General features: G+C 46.4%; 1 protein-coding gene across 3 annotated transcripts in view; it reads right to left on the reverse strand.

The window, feature by feature from the left end:
- Nucleotides 1-20776, reverse strand: part of ARRDC1 (arrestin domain containing 1) — a 56208-nt gene that overhangs the window by 11558 nt on the left and 23874 nt on the right. For all 3 annotated transcript variants that reach the window (XM_053373878.1, XM_053373877.1, XM_053373876.1), the window contains exon 2: nucleotides 18485-18595. In XM_053373878.1, coding sequence (XP_053229853.1) covers nucleotides 18485-18595 — 111 coding nt within the window. The remainder of the gene's footprint in view (nucleotides 1-18484; nucleotides 18596-20776) is intronic.

Below are 20776 nucleotides of genomic sequence, written 5' to 3' on the forward strand. Positions count from 1 at the left end.
TGGTCAGGAAAAGTCACAAACCACTCCATGGTCCATCCTGGGAACAGAATGGCCAAATGTGCAAAATGGATCTGGTTAGCTTGTCTCTATAAAAAAAATTAACACACTACAAACATGATTATCACACAAACATCATATCATACAATCAATATCACAAAATCAGAATATCATAAAATCATATCACACTGTCACACATTCATCCAATCATATGTGGGGGGTATCATTGAGGGCTATTATATCTGATGATGTTATGATGTGATTGTGTGATATGCTATTATGATATAGTGATTTGTGATATTAAGATTGTATGACCTTGTGATGTTGTGATTATGTATCTATATGGTGTTGTGTTTGTATGATATTATGATTGTAAGATACAGTGGTACTTTGGGTTACGGACGCTTCAGGTTACAGACTCCGCTAACCCAGAAATAGTACCTCAGGTTAAGAACTTTGCTTCAGGATGAGAACAGAAATTGTGTGGTGGCGGCGCGGCCGCAGCAGTAGGCCCCATTAGCTAAAGTGGTACTTCAGGTTAAGAACAGTTTCAGGTTAAGAACGGACCTCCAGAACGAATTAAGTTCTTAACCCGAGGGACCACTGTATTGGGATCTTATGATTGTATGATAATGTGATCTTGTGGTTGCATGATTTAATGATATGGCTATAAAATATGGTTGTATAATATCATTATTGTGTGATATTATGATATGAACTTGTAAACAGAGGCATTTGTGAGGGTGATTTGAGGGGAAGGTCCCAAGTGCTGCCTCACGGGGTACCCAGGACCAAGAGACATGGGTGGTGAGGGAGCTGCTGCAGTGACCAGCAACACCTGTGCCATGTTTGTCTTCTTGCCCGAGAAGGTGCAAATCTACACTCGGTTGCCTTGCTGAATGAGAAGGCACAGCAATTTGAGCTCACTTAGCCACACTCTGAGCTACTGGCCAAGAGGAGGAATTCCTTGATAGAGCAGAGTGGACTGTCCTGGAGCAGTGATGCACCTAGGGAGTTGGAAGATCTCCCAATGCAGGAGATGAACCCCTGGAGGAACACAACACGTGGATGCGAGACTGCCAGGATCCATGTATTACTGGAGCTGCAAGGTTGATTCCATGCCCTCACCTTGGACACTGATTCTGCGCCAGAGGAGCAAGGACAGCAGTTGCAGACCCTAGAATACACTAAAATGTCTGTGGAAGGCACAGTTTACAGAACCATTTCTGCCGCTCCTCAGAGGAGGAGAAGACGAGTGGTGGTGGTGGTAGGTGACTCCCTGCTTAGGGGGGCAGAGGCAGCAGTGTGTGGAGGTAGCAGGATGTCCTGGGAGGTGTGCCATCTTCCAGGTGCAAAGATTCATGATAAGACAGAGAAGCTGCCAAGTCTTATGAAGCCCACTGACCCCAACCCCTTCCTTCTGGTTCATGTGGGTACAAATAGTACTCCACACACAGCCTTCGATGTATAGCAAGGGACTATGAGACTGGGCAGGACGCAGGTGGTGCTGTGGTCTAAACCACAGAGTCTAGGGCTTGCTAATCTGAAGGTTGGCGGTTTGAATCCCCGCAACGGGGTGAGCTCCCATTGCTCGGTCCCTGCTCCTGCCCACCTAGCAGTTCAAAAGCACGTCAAAGTGCAAGTAGATAAATAGGTACCACTCCGGCGGGAAGGTAAATGGCGTTTCCGTGTGCTGCTCTGGTTCGCCAGAAGTGGCTTAGTCATGCTGGCCACATGACCCAGAAGCTGTACACCAGTTCCCTCGGCCAGTAAAGCGAAATGAGCGCCGCAACCCCAGAGTCGTCCACGACTGGACCTAATGGTCAGGGGTCCCTTTACCTTTACCTTTACGAGACTGGGCAGGAAGCTGAAAGGCCTTCAAGCATAGGTGGATTTTTCATCCCTCCAACTCCCATCAGCCCCACACAGGATGCCCAATGGCCAAGGATCCCATGAGGGGAGGATGGGAGCTGTTATTCAACAACGTTGGCTACCCCAGTGTGCTCAGCTTCAGGCTCTTCTGTCCTACAAACTAGGCTGAAATATTATACCCTGCCTGGCCACTAGGGGGATCAGAAGTAGCTTTTCACCAACAGGTACAAATACAGGGTGAGTGCTTTAAAAGAGGTCCTGTGGATACAGAGTACACATGTTCCATGGGGCCTCTTTTAAAAGACTCACCCTATATAAATTAAGCTTGGTGCAGTCACCTATTGTCTAGTTCTGGCACACTTGGAAAAATTAACTGTACCTGTACACCACACCATCCCCTGCTTAGACAGTACAGTGGTACCTCGGGTTAAGTATGTAATTCGTTCTGGAGGTCCATTCTTAACCTGAAACTGTTCTTAACCTGAGGTACCACTTTAGGTAATGGAGCTTCCAGCTGCCGTCGCGCCGCTGCTGCACGATTTCTGTTCTCATCCTGAAGCAAAGTTCTTAACCCAAGGTACTATTCCTGGGTTAGTGGAGTCTGTATCCTGAAGCGTCTGTAACCTGAAGCGTATGTAAACCGAGGTACCATTGTAATGCATATTGCTTCACAGCTGGAAGAGCCATAGTTCACAGGTAGAGCATCATGCTTTGCATGCAGAAGGTCTCAGGTTCATTCCCTGCATCTCCAAGTAGGATTGGGTGAGATCCCTGCCTGAAACCCCCGAAGGAGCTGCTGCCAGCCAGTGTAGACTATAATGAGCTACACATGCCAATAGCCTGATGCAGTATAAGGCAGTTTCCTGTGTTGCTGAAGCCGCCGGAGCACAATTTCTGTTCTCATCCTGAAGCAAAGTTCTTAACCTGAAGCACTATTTCTGGGTTAGCGGAGTCTGTAACCTGAAGCGTATGTAACCTGAAGCGTATGTAACCTGAGGTACCACTGTATTTTGGAAATGTACATCCAGTTTGTTTTTTCCTTTAAACTTTTTGGGGGGGGCCCAAGAGAGTGAGGCCCTAAGCTATAGCTTGTTTAGCTTATACGTAAATCCGGCACTGGTGGCCCCTATTTAACTGAAGAAGTACCTTTATGTGAAAGTAGAGTACATTGGTACCTCGGGTTACATATGCTTCAGGTTACAGGTTACAGACTCCGCTAACCCAGAAATAGTACCTTGGGTTAAGAACTTTGCTTCAGGGTGAGAACAGAAATCATGCTCCGGCGGCGCGGCGGCAGTGGGAGGCCCCATTAGCTAAAGTGGTGCTTCAGGTTAAGAAGAGTTTCAGGTTAAGAACGGACCTCCGGAACTAATTAAGTACTTAACCCAAGTTATACAACTTAAGAAGCACTGCTTGCTCCTATATAGGGCCCAGTATAAGGCTGGCTGTTGCTGAAGCAACATTAGAGCTCTGCTCCCCTCCCCTCCCCAACACTGTATCTTTTGTTCTCTTCTGGCATTTAGTGTGAGCCTTGCACAAGGAAGTTTAGCATCTCCTTGCTGTGGCAGAGGTCAATGCTTGCAGCAGGACAACTACGGTACCTTCTCTCCACAACCCATTATTTGCATACTGAGCCCAACAAAATCTCTCTCTCCCCAACAAAACATTTCCTTGATTGTTGAGAGAACAGAATAAAACTTGGTGTCTACAGTCTACTGTGTATTCTGTTTACAGCGCAAACAAAAGCCTAATCCCCACCCCAGAGGGGGAAGAGGAAAAGATGCAATTGACAGCACTCACAATATGTGAAGCAGCAGCTCTCAAACACTGAGAGTTGTTAATAAAAAGAGACTTGCTGGTTAGTGACTTTAGGCAACGTCACAGTCAAGGAGGGTTAAGCAGACAGAGAGGGCTCATCCACAATTCTGCCTGTCCCCAAACATCAGTGGGGTGCATTTATGGGACGCGGGTGGCGCTGTGGGTTAAAACACAGAGCCTAGGACTTGCTGATCAGAAGGTCGACGGTTCGAATCCCTATGACGGGGTGAGCTCCCGTTGCTCGGTCCCTGCTCCTGCCAACCTAGCAGTCCGAAAGCACGTCAAAGTGCAAATAGATAGGTACCGCTCCAGCGGGAAGGTAAACGGCATTTCCGTGTGCTGCTCTGGTTCGCCAGAAGCGGCTCAGTCATGCTGGCCACATAACCTGGAACTGGACCTAATGGTCAGGGGTCCCTTTACCTTTTATGTTTGTTCTGATTCAGTGTTAATCAGCGGGTTAAAAAGCAGCAGGGCAAATGAAAAACCACTCAGGCTCATGCCTGGAAAGCATAGGACAAGTGGAAGTTTGGATGAGCCCAGGGAGAGATGCATTTGAGAGATGCCTTGGGGTGATGGGCCAAGGTTTGCACACAGTACAGGGGAATGCAAGCCTGCCTTACAATAGGGTTGTTGCAAAGATGAATGAATGTCTGCCAAGTTCTTCACACATTCTAAAGTGTGCTGTGCTGGACGCCAACAGCAATACTAGGCTGGTATCGTTCTCAGAGGTTGAGGTTTGAACCCCACTCCTGCTATGTTCTCACTAGGAAGTCTGCAACAAAGCCACTTTCAGCTTCTTTGTGTTATGGGGGGGGGGAGAGATAATTACAATGACCTATCCTAGAGGGTTGTTGTAAAATGCTTATAAAAGTAATGTGAGCTAGCAGCAGGAAATGCTGGATCCATGTACAGTGGACGTTTGGGTTGCAAACGTGATCTGTGCGGGATGCACGTTCGCAACCCGCAGCGGCACGTCTGCGCATGCGCAAAGTGTGATTTTGAGCTTCTGCGCATGCGCAGCCGCCGAAACCTGGAAGTAACCCATTCCGGTACTTCCAGGTTCGGTGGTCCGCATCTCGAAAAAACACAACCTGAAGCATCTGTAACCCAAGGTATGACTGTAAAGAAGCCCATAGCTCAGTGGGTAAAAGCCCCTGGCATTGCATGCATAAAGCACCACTGTCAACCCCCTGGCATCTGCAGCTAAGGGCATCAAGCACAAAGGCTGGGGGTTGACTTCATCCCCAGGGCCTAAGAAAGAAGTTCAAAACTCAAGCAGATACTATTGGGCTAGACTCTTCCCAAGTCACCTTGACTCTCCTCAAGTTACCTTGGTCCAAGAAGTCTTGATCAGAGAAACAGCCCTTTTTTCCTCCAAGATTTGCTCAAAATGCCATTTCTGCCCCATTAAAAATAAAAAAAAAGTCTTGATCATGGCAGACAGGAGTTCAGTGTATAAAACTCTAAAAACCATTCAGGGCTTACTTCATTCCCAGAAGCCTGAACAAAGGGCTCAGTGTCTCCCCACACAAAAGCTTTTCCTGAAATTTGTTCACAGCTAAAAATACCTCTGAGAGAAAGTCATTATGCCTAGAGGCTGCTAGGTCAGATTCCACCTGTAAATGCCCCCTCCCATTGTCCCCTTTGTCCAGGGAGGGAGACAGGCAGGGGCTTAGGTGGGAGCAGTGAACTCAGTGGAGAGATAGCTAGGAAACTTCTTGGAGAGCCTCATGCCTTATTTCTGCAGAAAGCCATATGGAGCTTTCATTTAGAAAGAAAAGAAAACTGAGCAGTATATATTGATGGTCTGCCAGTGTAAGCAAGGCTTAGAGCAAGATTTTCCGGTCGAGCCCCTCCCCCTGCTCCAGGCACAGACAATAAAAGCAACAAATATTTTGAAGGATGATTTGTTGGTTTTTCGTCAAGTTACACACTAATTTATCGTTGAGGTAATTGAGATACAGTAGTACCTCAGGTTACATACGCTTCAGGTTACAGACTCCGCTAACCCAGAAATAGTGCTTCAGGTTAAGAACTTTGCTTCAGGATGGGAACAGAAATCATGCTCCGGCGGTAGCGGAAGGCCCCATTAGCTAAAGTGGTGCTTCAGGTTAAGAACAGTTTCAGGTTAAGAATGGACCTCCAGAACGAGTACTTAACTTAAGTACTTAACCTGAGGTACCACTGTACTTGCACAGATTTCACCAGCCAGCAAGATCAGGAAAGGAGTGGTTTTAAAGATTGTTTAAAAAAACTGAACATGCCAGAGCTATAATTCCCAGTGACCCTAAACTACAGTTCCCAGGAATCTGTTTTAATGTGTGGTGTGTACACAGCCTCATTAGTTATAGTGGGAATTCCTTGCAGATTACCACAGTGCTTGGAGACAATCATTCAATCCACAGCAGTGACCAGAGGAGAAATGACCACAGGGAGAGAGAAGAAACGCCATGATGCAACTGCAGTAGCACAACCAGCCACTTTCACCTGCCTCAGCTGCAACAGAACATGTCTCTCCCATTTCGGTCTCTACAGCCACAGCAGGCGCTGCAACTCCCCAACAGTTTGACTTCACCCCCGAAGATGCACTCCTCCATTGTTTCCCGAGGCAGACAGATGCCAACTCAAAACACATACAAAGGCTGGGGAAACTCTGACCTATAACTCCCATCAACTCTAAAACTTGGGGCTGATAAGAACTGGAGTCCATCAGCACCGAGAGGGGTCAAAGGTCTCCCAGCTTTGTTTTCCTTTAATTGTTGGGAGTGTGGCAGGGATAAGGCTTGTTCTTTTTATTGTATGTACAGTTGGATGAGAGTTGGGGGTTTGGGGGGAATTTTGTGTTGTATATCATTTTAATTTGGCTTTTAATTAATTTTATCCATTTTAATTTATTTCATTATTAAGTGTCACTGAAACATCTCCCCCCCCATAACGTGATTAACCAATAAAATAACAATCCCAAAATCCTAAGCTCTGAATTTTCTGCCCATTGACATTTTTCCCCTGTGATGCTTTTATTTGATTTTCTTTCGTTATACAATTACATCTTCCAATCTATGCTTTAACTTATGTTAAGTGTAAAACAAATCCAAATAATATCCACATTTCTTCACCCGTGACTTCCCACAACCACACTGCAGCTTCTTCTATTCTATTTTCTTTTCAGTTGTGTTGATTACCTTTGTTATCTCATTTACACACAATAAATAACATATCTATCTGAATTTTTACTTTGTGAAATTTAGTCAATGCATATCAAGGGTTTGATTTGGGAACAATGTTTTATAATATATTGTTCCATACTTTCCCACTCTTTTAAGTTTTTGGTTTGATTGTTGCCCAATTACCATTGACATAAGGCAGGTACCTTTGCTGTCTTGTTTTGTGTGCCTGCTAAAAACACTTCTGTTTATGCACGCCTCCCCAGACATGTGAAGTTGACATATATTTTAATCCGTATTTTTACCTTATAACGCATACTTTTAATTGTTGAGTTTACTCGTTCTGCTCTTCTTAAGACTTGTTTTTTTTGCTGACAATTCCAATGTTGATATACTTTGTAAACTGCTTAGAGGACTTATACGCAGTTAAGCGGAATCTATCTTTTATTAAAATACTAATAGTAAAATGCACACTAATAGTAAGCTACTAATAGTTGTAACAAAACACAAAAACTTGCTATCCACCTTTTGAAATGGCAACAGAAATATTTGGCCTCTTTCGACCCTGAAGGTCGAAATATAAGCAAGAAATATAAGCAAGCCCCTGATATAAGCAAGAACCCTCTCCCCCAGCGCTACCTCCTTCGCCCTCTCCCCTCTGAGGTGCAGATAAGTCTGTGGGATAGAGGCCAAGTTTCCATGGCTTTGAATGCAAGCATATCTCTGTGCCTTTCCCATCCCATCCAGGTGGCTGCTACCTGCCTCACTGGCCACACTGCTGAATTGTTCTCTAGAATATAATAACAAGGCACAGGTTGGATGCTTTGGAGGAGGCGATCTGGTTTCAGAGGAGAAGAGACACTCGAAACATGAGCAGCAAAGGTAACTTCATCATTTTCTGTGAGGGAAGCTGCTTGGGAGCTGCAAGGAGCCAAGAGTGGCCAGATCCTGTCTGCTAGAGAAGAGGAACTGCATTCCGTGGAGCAACAGTCAAGGGGCTTGGAACACCCATTTGGGAACAAAGCAGCTTATTATGTTCCTTCTAGCTCAGTACAGAGCAGGCTTGTCCCAACTGTTTCAGCCCCAGGACCCACTTTTAACCCAAGCTTGCATTGGGGAACCACTGCTTAATCCTTTACCATATATTTACATGATGCTAGTAGGGCTGAGACATCACCTTGCCAACAAAGGTCCGTATAGTAAAAGCTATGGTTTTCCCAGTAGTGATGTATGGAAGTGAGAGCTGGACCATAAAGAAGGCTGATCGCCGAAGAATTGATGCTTTTGAATTATGGTGCTGGAGGAGACTCTTGAGAGTCCCATGGACGGCAAGAAGATCACACCTCTCCATTCTGAAGGAAATCAGCCCTGAGTGCTCACTGGAAGGACAGATCGTGAAGCTGAGGCTCCAGTACTTTGGCCACCTCATGAGAAGAGAAGACTCCCTGGAAAAGACCCTGATGTTGGGAAAGATGGAGGGCACAAGGAGAAGGGGACAACAGAGGACAAGATGGTGGGACAGTGTTCTCGAAGCTACCAGCATGAGTTTGACCAAACTGCGGGAGGCAGTGGCAGACAGGAGTGCCTGGCGTGCTCTGGTCCATGGGGTCATGAAGAGTCAGACACGACTAAACGACTAAACAACAACAAGCAGGGCTGAGAATGTCCCCTGTCTGAAACCCTGGAGAGCTTCTGCCAGTCAATGAAGACAATACTGAGCTTTATGGACCAATGGTCTGACTCAGTATAAGGCAGCTTCCAGTCTTCCTATTCACTAGTCATCTGCCCACTAACCAGTTAAGACTGCATATATTCAAACCTGTTTTGGCTTCTACATCCGAAGGTGGAAAAGGAGAATGAGATAGAAAGCTTACCATTTGAAGCAAAAGCAAGCTGGTCGTATCCACTGTGACACTCCTGTATCACACAGTCATGGCTTCCCTAAAGAATCCTGGGAAGTATAGCTCATTAAGGGTCCCAAGAATTGACTGGAGACTCTGCATCTCCACCACAGAGCTAAAGTTCCCACAGTTCCTTGGGAAGAGGGACTGAGTGTGATGACCTATCCTGAAATAGTACCTCTGAAAGGTGCAATTTATTTATTTTTAAACTTGAGGTAACCTTTTCCCCTTACCTTTTAAAAATTAAATAATAATTATTTTTTGTATGGGGCCGGGGGCCGGAATGGATATACTCCCAAAGCCAAAAAATCCACTTATATCAATAATCAGTAAGTTGTGGCCATTTCTAATCCAAACCATTGTCTGCTTGAGTTTATTATTCATATCTTACATTTAGCCACTGCCCAGGGAGGGGGGTGGCACTATGACTGGCCCCACAATAAACTAACCAAGCAACTTTGTGGTGAGTTCCCCCACCTTATTTTTCAGGGGGAAAACAACTGGTAAGGTGAACAGGGGTCTCTTGACAACTTTCAGAACTTTCTCAGGGTTCTTTGAGGAAAGTGGCATGACAGAATCAAGGGTTGAAAAGAAGCAGTCTTACATTCTCCATTCCACGATTCAATAAACCAAAGGCTTAGTTGAACTAACAAGCATACAACCTTACTGGAAACCAATTTGGTAGTGTATGGTGTGTGTCATTAGGTACACACACACACACACACACACACACACACACACACAAAGAAACTTGGCACAAATGACGATGCAACAAAGTCAAAAGGGATAGCTGTGTGTGGAGCAAACAGCTCCAATACAAAACTCCCTCTGCTACCAACCCAGCCAATCTTACTTTTGACACAAGGGAGGGAGGGAGACTTCTACCCAGTTTCACATGTGAAGACCCACCTGTTTATACAAGAAACCAAGAACCACCTGTTGGGTCAGGCCTGCATCCTGTTCTAGATCCAGGTGCCAATTAGAGGAGGTGGGAGTGAGGTAGGGAGAGCCAGGAGGGCCTTTGGGCCAGAGTCACAAGTTTAGACATTTGTTATATATTTATACACATCAGCCCAAACGTGATGCACTCTTTCAGCTTAAAGCTCCAAATTTCAGCAAAGTATAGTTGTGATTTAGTAAGAGACATGCATTCTTCCCCCCACCCCCGTGAGTCATCAATACTTTTTTTAAAAAATGGCCAGGGGCATTGAAAGCTGGAAGTGGCACAGGCCTCTCTGGACCTCTGAGAAGGTCTGCTGATGGACCTCTGTGGTCTGAGTCCGTCTGGTGACTCAGCTCTTGTGCATGTAGTAAGCTGCTGTTGAGAGGTTTATGTGACGCACGAACAACTCCACCTGGTTGCAAATGGAGGTGATGTCAGAGGAAAGATGGGAATTCAGACACAGAGGATTAGACATAGCCAGGCTTGTATCTGCACACGTGGCTTCAGCTTGCTGTCTGAAGGCATGGAAGAAGGAAGGGCCCTTTTTGGCTTGCTTTCTGGAGTGCAGACTACCCAGCCAGTGGGTCAGTGTTGCTTCCCCAAAGACTCTGTGAAATGTGTTACAGGAACTAAGGAGGTCCAGGTGCGCCCAGAACTACCAAGTTCCCATTAACTTGGGACCAGTTTACCTGAAAAATCACCTTACCCTATAAAGGCCTGTCCAACCGCTCCATTCTGCAGAGCAGGCAGGTGCCACTTAACGCTCATTCCGCATTTGTAGGAAATCAATCTTTTAGTGTGGCAGCACCTGCACTTTGGAACTCCCTGCCTATTTACATCAAGCATAGACTTCCACCATACTCTTTTCGGTGCCTGCTAAAAACATTTCTGTATAGGCAAGCTTACCCAGACATGTGGGTTAAACCACAGAGCCTAGGACTTGCTGATCAGAAGGTCGGTGATTCGAATCCCCATGACGGGGTGAGCTCCCGTTGCTCGGTCCCTGCTCCTGCCAACCTAGCAGTTCGAAAGCACGTCAAAGTGCAAGTAGATAAATAGGTACCACTCTGGCGGGAAGGTAAACGGCGTTTCCGTGCGCTGCTCTGGTTCACAAGAAGCGGCTTAGTCATGCTGGCCACATGACCCGGAAGCTGTACGCCAGCTCCCTCGGCCAATAAAGCGAGATGAGCGCCACAACCCCAGAGTCGGCCACAACTGGACCTAACGGTCAGGGGTCCCTTTACCTTTACCCAGACATGTAGAACGGTGACCTGTATTTTAATCTGGTTTTAACCATTTTTGCAAGTTTAAATTTTCTTGTTTCTAACTGAGTTGGTTTTTTTTAAAAAAAATCAACAAAACTGGTTTTCTTTTTTTTTTTTGTAAACAGCTTTGAGGTTCTTTTGTTTTTGTCTTGCAATCAAGTACAGTAGTAGTAAAAAAATTATGAAATAAGTAAATAAAATAAAGTTTCAGAACAGTCAGGGACCAGAGCTCAGTGGCAGAAGGTTCAGCCCACGGCATCTTTAACTAAGAAAGATCAGGTACTGAGAAAGGCTTCTGCCAGAGAGCTGCTGCCAGTCAGGGCTGGATGAACCAACAACTGGTATGTGGCAGCTCCCCCATGATCCCAGGAGACTTTGGTAATTAATTCCAGTTCTCTTTTTTAAATTATTGCTGTTATTATGTATGGTCATTATCGGTATTAGTAGCAATAAGTACCAGCAGCCTCATAACCACCCAGAAAGGATCACAACAGCATCATCAAAGGAAGCACTTCTCGTAAAATAAAAACAATATTTTTAGACCCTGCACATCAAAAGCAACTAGAGCAGCTTCAAAAGCAACTAAAAACACCTCACCATGAAAACACAAAATTACCAAGCGTTAAAAAAAACAAAAAGTAGGGAAGAAAACAGCAACCTTTTAAAGAAAATTAAAGAAGAACCAGCGGTGCAGTCCCCAAAAACTAAAGTTAAGGGGTGGGGAACAATCCCTTGGAGGGTGGCCACCTGTGCATGGGGGGGTGGGTGAGGGCAGGGGAGGAAATAGGGCTTGCCGATCAGAAGGTCAGCGGTTCAAATCCCCATGACGGGGTGAGCTCCCGTTGTTCGGTCTCAGCTCCTGCCCACCTAGCAGTTCGAAAGAACGTCAAAGTGCAAGTAGATAAATAGGTACCGCTCCGGCGGGAAGGTAAACGGCGTTTCTGTGTGCTACTCTGGTTCACCAGAAGCAGATTAGTCATGCTGGCCACATGACCTGGAAGCCTTCTGCGGACAAACGCCAGCTCCCTCAGCCTATAGAGCGAGATGAGCGTCGCAACCCCAGAGTCATCTGCGACTGGACCTAACGGTCAGGGGTACCTTTACCTTTACTTTTATTCCCCACTGCCAGGCGGGTCATGAGGAAGTTACATGGCAAGGGAATGGCAGACAGAGCGTTCTGGTGTCATCACATACAGGTAGGAAGAAGTGGATAAGAAAGGGGGGGTATTGCAAACTCCTCCCACAGTCCAGTTCAAAAGCCCAAGACGAAACCATTGCAGTGTACAGAGCAAGTCAGGGAAGTGACCTTCAAGGAGGTTTGTGGTTCTGCTACACCCAAAATGGACAAATTCAGTTGTTTCACCAAGCCACATTCCAGGTGTGTATTGGCAACCAGATGGAAAAAATGGCAGAGAAAAAACTGACAGGAGGGGCTCCAAAATAAATCTGATGAGATGAAGTGGGAGAGTGCAGCCCCTTCAGGCCAGAATGGGAAGGACTCCAGGGACTGGGTGGTGGGTGATGGTTAGCAAATGCTTTTTTAACTGTGTTCAAGGTTTGACTTAATGTGTCATCCAATCTTGAGGTCATGGTTTAGGTGCCACATTCTGTAACCAAGTTTTGTCCTGCAGTTGCTGGTTGCACTTGGGGGACCTTAATTCCAATCCTCAATTGCCAAAAGCTGTTGACCAGGTATCTTCTCTAATCCCATTTGAGAGCCATCTAAGCCTATGGTCATTGAACCTTGCAGCAGGTAGTTCCATACCAAAAAATTGTTTATACATATATTGTATAACACCCAGTGGAAGCAAGCAGGGAGCTCCAGAGCCTTGCACCTCCTGTTCCTGTATGTCATCACCACCTCTTGGTCCCAAATAATCCTAGTCTGAGCTGCAGTTCTGCATTCAACAGAGAAGGAGGAGAAAGCAGGAGAGAGCCCTTCTCTAGCAGCCAGCAGGGTTGCACTTTTGCCCATAGCCAAGGTTTGGCATACCGCCCCATGCAAACATGGCCCATTTTATTTGACAGGTCCCCAAAATTGTGCAGTCAATTGGAGGTTGGGGAGGGATCTCTGTACGAGAGGGGAGGGTGTGTGGTCTTGAGCATAGTTAAAAGTTAATGTTGGTCTTATTGGCTTACTATCTATCTATCTATCTATCTATCATCTATCTATCATCTATCTATCTATCTAGTGCAACATCATCATATACAGCAGTACCTCCGGTTGTGGATGGGAACTCCAGTCGGATCCCACGGTTTCTGCAACTGGAGGTGCCTGTTCTGTGCATGCGCACGGCGTGGTAGAGTGCTTCTGCGCATGTGGCGAAACCTGGAAATATACTTCCGGGTTTGCCACGTGCGTATCCCGAAGGATACATAACAAGAGGGGCACGTAAGTAGAGGTACCACTGAATATCTCAAATAAAACATAAAACCATATAATAAAAACCACATTTAAAATGTTAAAAAGAACAATTACACCTACACCAGTCTATGCGGTCTTTGCCTCTCCGGGACCCATCAACTGCATTGCTGACCATAAAACTAGTACAGTACTTGGACTCCATTTCCCATCAGCTCCAGCCATCGTGGCCAATTGTTAGGGATCATGGGAGCTATAGCCCATCAACATCTAGAGGGCCAGAGGTTCCTTTAGCTCTGCAAATGAGGCTGTGCTAGGGATGTGTCTTAATTGTGGTTAAGAGGGTCACGTGATTGCACATACTTTCCCCTTGCTCACATATCCAATTCCCTCTGTTTGCCTAACTGGCTAGTTATTCCTGGCTACTTGTTCCATCAAGTTAACAATGGTTAACACCAGGCATAGGCAAATTCGGCCCTCCAGATGTTTTGGGACTACATTTCCCATCATCCCTGACTATCAGTTCTGTTAGCTAGGGATCATGGGAGTTGTAGTCTCAAAAACATCTGGAGGGCCGAGTTTGCCTATGCCTGGTTAACACTGATCTGGGCTCCCACCCAGGTCCTGATGTCAATTAGCAGAACTGCAGTAAAGATAGGACTAATGTAACCATTAAAGGTTAAAATAAAAAGAAAAAAGGTAAAGGACTCCTGGACGTTTAAGTCCAGTCAAAGGCAGCTATGGGATGCAGTGCTCATCTCGCTTCAGGCCGAGGGAGCTGGCGTTTGTACACAGACAGCTTTCCAGGTCATGCGGCCAGCATGACTAAACCAATTCTGGTGCAACAGGACTCTGTGACGGAAGCCAGAGTGCACAGAAATGCCGTTTACCTTCCCACCACAGTGGTACCTATTTATCTACTTGCACTGATGTGCTTTCAAACTGCTAGGTTGGCAGAAGCTGGGACAGAGCAACAGGAGCTCACCTGGTTGCGGGGATTTGAACCGCTGACTTTCCAATCATCAAGCCCAAGAGGCTCAGTGGTTTAGAGCAAAGTGCCATCCACTCCCTCTAATGTAACCACTAAGCCTGGTTAAGATAAACCACCTACATTTTCATCTAAACTTACCTCCTCTCGTAAGCAACAACGCTCCGAATTATCTAGTAGTTTGTGAGCACCACGGCATGTTTTCCCTACAAAACCAGAAGACAGTGGCCACAGAGGCTGTTTTTCGCTATAATACTAGCACTTGGAGGTTACCTAATGAAAACCTAAAGACCAGGTAAATTCAGGGAAAGCAAAATTAATTGCTTCAATAAACTAGAAATTTATAGAGGAACTTGGTGTCACAAGGTGTGATAGACACAAAAGGAGTTGGACAAATCCATACACGAGATGTCTAATCAATAGCTTTTGGCAAACAATAGCCAGGTAGAACCCCCACGTTCAGAGGCAGCATGCTGACAAATTATCAGCAGAAAGATGTCCTATAGCTTCTCAAGAACCAGTGCCCTTTAAAGAGTCATAGCCCAGCAATCCAGATTCAGACTGGAGTACGCGTCTGCTGCAGAACTTGCCAAAACACTTGGTGGGATGAAATCCTCAGCTGGTTTTTTCCGTTTTGCTCTGGGCATTTAAAGGCAGAAGAGGAACCTCCTACTGAAGGCAACAACCTGAAGTTTGTTCTCTCTCTCTCTCTCTCTCTCTCTCACTCTCACTCTCACTCTCTCACACACACACACAAACCAAGGCTCTAAGCAAGATCTCAAGGCCACCTGCAACAGCAAAGGAACACCGTCTTGTGGGGCTTGAGGATCGAAGCTGGAGCAACACTTTGTCTCAGGGTGTACAAGTAGCTTCAAGAAGGACACTGACAAACTGGAACGTGTCCAGAGGAGGGCAACCAAAATGGTCAAAGGCCTGGAAACGATGCCTTATGAGGAACGGCTAAGGGAGCTGGGCATGTTTAGCCTGGAGAAGAGGAGGTTAAGGGGTGATATGATAGCCATGTTCAAATATATAAAAGGATGTCACATAGAGGAGGGAGAAAGGCTGTTTTCTGCTGCTCCAGAGAAGCGGACACGGAGCAATGGATCCAAACTGCAGGAAAGAAGATTCTACCTAAACATTAGGAAGAACTTCCTGACAGTAAGAGCTGTTTGACAGTGGAATTTGCTGCCAAGGAGTGTGGTGGAGTCTCCTTCTTTGGAGGTCTTTAAGCAGAGGCTTGACAACTATATGTCAGGAGTGCTCTGATGGTGTTTCCTGCTTGGCAGGGGGTTGGACTCGATGGCCCTTGTGGTCTCTTCCAACTCTATGATTCTATGACTCTATGATTCCCCTCACTTTGCTTCAAAGTCCGCAGTCAAGCAGAAGTTGCCAAGCGAGTCTGGCTGCTCCCTTCGGCCACATTTCCCATTTTTTTCAGTGCGTCATTTGAAATTCCTCTGCTCTTACACACCCTTCCCCTCCCCTCCAGTGTACATTTACTAACAAAGCACCACTGTGCAGCAGTGGCTGCTGCTGTTTTTCACCAACTAGTTTCAATGCTCAAAATTAATCTGTGCCCTTTGCAACCTGTTTGCCAGCCAGTGGAAGGCGCCGATCATTCAACCCTAGAGAGTCTCTGGAACGTGGCCAGGTCCCCCATCCACCTTACACCATGGATCTGTGCCAAGTGGCTCATTGACAGGAATCTTTCAGGTGGGCTGCGGCTCTTTTCAAGAGGAGGCAGCCCCCAAAGAAAGATGCTGTTCCCACCAGGGAGGAAGCCATTGTGCCCAGAAAAGCGATTTTTTTTGTACTAGTTAAATGCCCTTCCTTCTGGGGGACAGGATGCATGCAAAAAGGAGAGTTTGCATTATTGCTGGGAGCACACTGGTTCTCTTTAATATGATACTGCCTTACATTGTACATGGGGCTGCCCTTGAAGGCAGCAGGGGAACTGCAGTTAGTACAGCAGGGGCCACCAACCCTCCAAGGCCCACTTGAGCACATTTGGGGGTTTGGGAAAGTTCTGTAGGCGCCACCAGCCCAGCCACCTTTCTCTCTGCTTCTCTGAACTAGCAAGAGACAAATGATTACAGTGGTGCCTCTGGATGCAAACGGGATCCGTTCCGGAGCCCCGTTCACATCCTGAAGTGAATGTAACATGCAACTGCGCAACTGCGGGTTGCGTTTTGCCGCTTCTGCGCATGAGCGTGACGTCATTTTGAGCGTCTGTGCATGCGCGAGCGGCGAAACCTGGAAGTAACATGTTCTGTTACTTCTGGGTTGCCGTGGAGCACAATCCGAAAATGCTTAACCTAAAGCGTATTCATCCAAGGTATGACCCTTCACCCTAAGGTCCCAGCACAGGTTACAGCATTAAAGCACAGTATTATAAGGAATTTTAAATTTAAAGCGCAAAAACGTTTTGCTTTTTCCAAGAGTTCTTGTTAAAAGCTGTATACCCAGTGGAATTAATCTGAGCCTTGAAAAGCATATAGAGTCGAAAGTGGAAGTGGGAAAGGGTGTCACTCTCTCAACTTCCTCCTTCAGCTCAGGACTTGATCTCCTTCCGCAGGGCCTGTAAGACAGAGCTATTCTGCCTGGCCTTCAATCTGAATTAGCCTGATCCTCTATTCCCTTTTCTCTTCTATGAAGAAACCCTTTCTGGGACCCCACATTTAAATTCTTCCCTGGTCTCCTTGCTGGCCCCAGTAGGACCAATTTGGCCAGTTAGCCCTGGGGATCATTTGATGTCTACTGACTGGGTTCCCCCCCTGCCCAAAATGACCCCAGAATCTTTGAATTTTATTGATATTGATGCTGCATTTTACGTTGTATTTTATGCTATTTTTAATCATTGTTTTATATTTGCTGTTAGCCGCCCTGAGACCGATTTTTAAACCGGGAAGGGTGGGGTATAAATGAAATAAATAATAATAATAATAATAATAATAATAATAATAATAATAATATTTACTTCTCAAGTGTGGTGGTGGAGAGGTAATGCCCCTCAAAACCAGTGCTTTAAAAAAAGAAGAAAAGGTGTCAGTATTCACCACGAAGCTGTTACAGCAAGTGCTACACTTTTAACATTTGGAAGAAAATGGTGCTGGTACTGTGAAGTTAAAAAGCAATACTCACCACCAAGAGGGTAGTAGGTGGGGAGTGGGTGCAAGTGAAACACCTCAAGGGCTATCACTCATGACCAAGAGGACACAGGGGAGTGGGGGACTCAACAGATTCATGGGCACCAGAGGAAGACCCTCTTAAATACAGAACCTTGCTGATGCTCAATAGTACCTCCAGCTTCCAATCTGTTTCCAGTCCCAAGGTTCTGAGGCTCATCTCTAAAGGAGGTGTGGGGAACATCTGGCCTTCCAAGAGTTTGTTGAACTACAACTCACATCAGCTCCAGCAAGCATGGTCAGTGGCCAGGGATGACAGGAGTCGTAGATCAGCAACATCTGGAGTACCATATGCTCCTTGCACCTGCTGTAAAATCCCGCATGGTTTGGGACCTGTCCGCTCCCATTCCCAACACACCTGCAAACCAAGGTCACTTGTCAATGCTGTATTCAGGATGCCCTGCAAGATGCAAGGCAGGTGGCAACTAGAAGGGGAAAGGCGAGAAGAGCATTTTCTACTTGTTAAGCTCTTCCCCCCTGCCAAGCAGACACCTGGTTTTATAGCATCTTCTAATAAAATGCGAAAGGGCCAATGGTTTGACTCAATATAAGGGGAGAAGCACAATGGCCTCATAATACCGGGGTGGGGGAAAATCAGACTGTAGTTACCGATTGACCCATTGCATATCCAACCCTCCCCCCTCTTTTCTCCAAGGAGCTCAAAGCTGGCCTTACTGGTTTCTCCCCTCCTCATTTAATCCTCACAACAACCCTGTGAGGTAGATGAGGCTGAGAGGTAGTGACTGGCCCAAGGTCACCCAGCGAACCTCATGGCCAAGTGGGGATTTGCACCCAGGTCTTCCAGGTCCTAGTCTGACACTCCAAAGGCAGAGTTAGAGACTTATGCATAGCTGTGCTTTGACTTTTACCAGCTACCAAGAAAAGAGTCAGAGACCTTTTCAGGGGACAGTACAAGTCCTTGCTGCCACACAAATGTTTCAAAAATCAGACCCATCTACATCCAGAGTTTCCTCCCCCAATCATACCTTTATCAGCCATTGAAAGGGTTGTATTGAAGTACTGCTCCTCCACTGTCCACGCAGTGTCATTTATTTTGCTGGAGACCCCACAGGAACCCACACAGCTCACCTTGATAGCTGGAAGGGAGAAGAGAAGAAGAGGAGGGGAGGAGAAAATATTAGCTTTCTTGGCAAGCCAAAATAAAGAGTATCAATATCAGCATATCAACTTAGGAAGCTGCCCAGTGCTGAGTAAGGCAATCAATTCACCAAAGTTGAGGAACGTTGTGGCTCCCTAACTATGTTCTGTTAGAAGTCCAGATGTTGCTGGCACCGAGCCATGACAGGTTGTTCTCAGTGTTTTAAAGCTGTGGTACAAATATACCCAAGGTTCCTCTAATACAGAGTTGTCCAACTTTTCATACCAAGTGGGCCACAATAACTGTCTTGTGGAGCGGGACAGGAGTGAGGTCAAGATTTGATGCCCCTCCAGCCCTTGTGCTGCCTTCCCAAAGCTGAGTAAGTGAGGCAGCAGGCTTTGGGAAGGAGGCATGAGGCTCTGGCACGGTCCTAGAGCCCTCATGCCTCCTTCCCAAAGCCCAGCATCTCACTAACCAGGCTTTGGGAAGGCAGTGTGAGGGCAGTGGGCCATCAAATGTTGCCAAGGGCCACCAAAAAAGTCCCCACAGGCTTCATGCTGGGCCACCCTACCCTAATGCCATGTCTGTATGCCATGTTAAGAGTGGGACAGAATGAAAAAGTTCCATATTGCCCAAAATGTTCTTCTTGTGTCCTGCCCCACAGGATGAACATACAGACTTGGCACTGGAGGAGATTCTCTCTCTCTCTCTTTCTCTTTCTCTCTCTCCCTCTTCCTCCCTCCCTTTCTCTTTCTCACACACAAACAAACACACACTGTACTTGCAACCCAAATATTAGAATACGGTATTTTTTCTCTATAAAGCAATCACCCAATTTATGATTTAGGTACGTCTCCTAGCAACGCCTTTCTCTCTTATGCTATTCTTGGCGGGGGTAGGCTGGGAGGGTGGAACCAAGCAGTTTTTAGCACATATCCAATAGCAATGTCCTTCGCAGTGTCCTGGCAGCTTGTTGACCCAATAGAGGGTTCTGTCAGTACCACGGGGATATTTTGACCACGTGCCCCTGCACCCTCCAAAATCTGCTGCAGATGGGTGGTAGGGCAGAACAGCATGACTGGGGACAGAGGGAATAGGCAAAAAAATGGCTTCCCACTGCAGTGCTGCTGACAGAATCCTCCGCTGGACTAGAGAGCCATCTGTCAGTAACGCCACCCATTGCAGAGAACGCTTGGTACAGAGTTTCAGTTAAGCAAGGTGGGTATCTAAGCCACCAATTGCCCTCCAAACTAAGTCTGCAAACCAGCTTCAAAGTCCCAATGAATTAAACCAGATTTTAAGTTAGATACCCACTGCTTTCAGTGAATGCCATGTCAACTAAAAAGCATAGGAAGCTGCCTAACACAGAGTGAGACCCTTGGCCCATCAGCTCAGTACACTGACTGGTAACAGTTCTCTCTGGGGCTTCAGAAAGAGGGCATTCCTAGCACTTCCTGGAGATGTCGGGGATTAAAACCGAGACCTACTGCATGCCAAGTTCACTGAGCTGCAGCTCTTCACCCACATAGCCAGGAAATGTATGCCAAGCTACACCCTCATTGCAAGGAAGCGAAAGCAGGAAGAAAACAACACAGAAATCAGTTATGAAGAAATTATGCTTTTAAAAAAAAATCACATCCATAATTATTGTTTGCAACTGTCTGTCTTGAAAGACGATAGAGTCTGCCTTTGGGGATGAAACCAAACCTCTGCATTAGCAGCACTAAAATGACCTCCCTGGAGTGCAAGCCTGGGCAGTGTGTATGGAGGTCTTGGGCTGCCAAGATGACAAGACACCCCTCTCAGCCTCACTGATGTGGTCCAAAGGAAAGCAGAGCGATATATTTGGCAGCAGCTTGGCTGCAGAATTGCCAGAAGGAGGTATACAAGGCTCCACCCAACCACCCAATCTTCCCCTGCAAGGCAGCAGAAGTTTAGAATCAGAGTTTTCCTTCTCCTAGTGGGGCTACCTTGCCAGGTTGGTGAGCCCCATCTGCCCCGCACTTCCCTCTACAGCAGCCTTTCTCAACCTGTGGGTCCCCAGATGTTGTTGAACTACAACTCCCATCAGCCCCAGCAAGCATGGCCAGAGCTCAGGGATTATGGGAGTTGTAATCCAACAACATCTGGGGACCCACAGGTTAAGAACCACTGCTCTACAGCATGGGTAGGCAAACTA

The sequence above is a fragment of the Podarcis raffonei genome, chromosome Z, assembly GCF_027172205.1.
Source record: "Podarcis raffonei isolate rPodRaf1 chromosome Z, rPodRaf1.pri, whole genome shotgun sequence".
Lineage (NCBI taxonomy): Eukaryota > Metazoa > Chordata > Lepidosauria > Squamata > Lacertidae > Podarcis > Podarcis raffonei.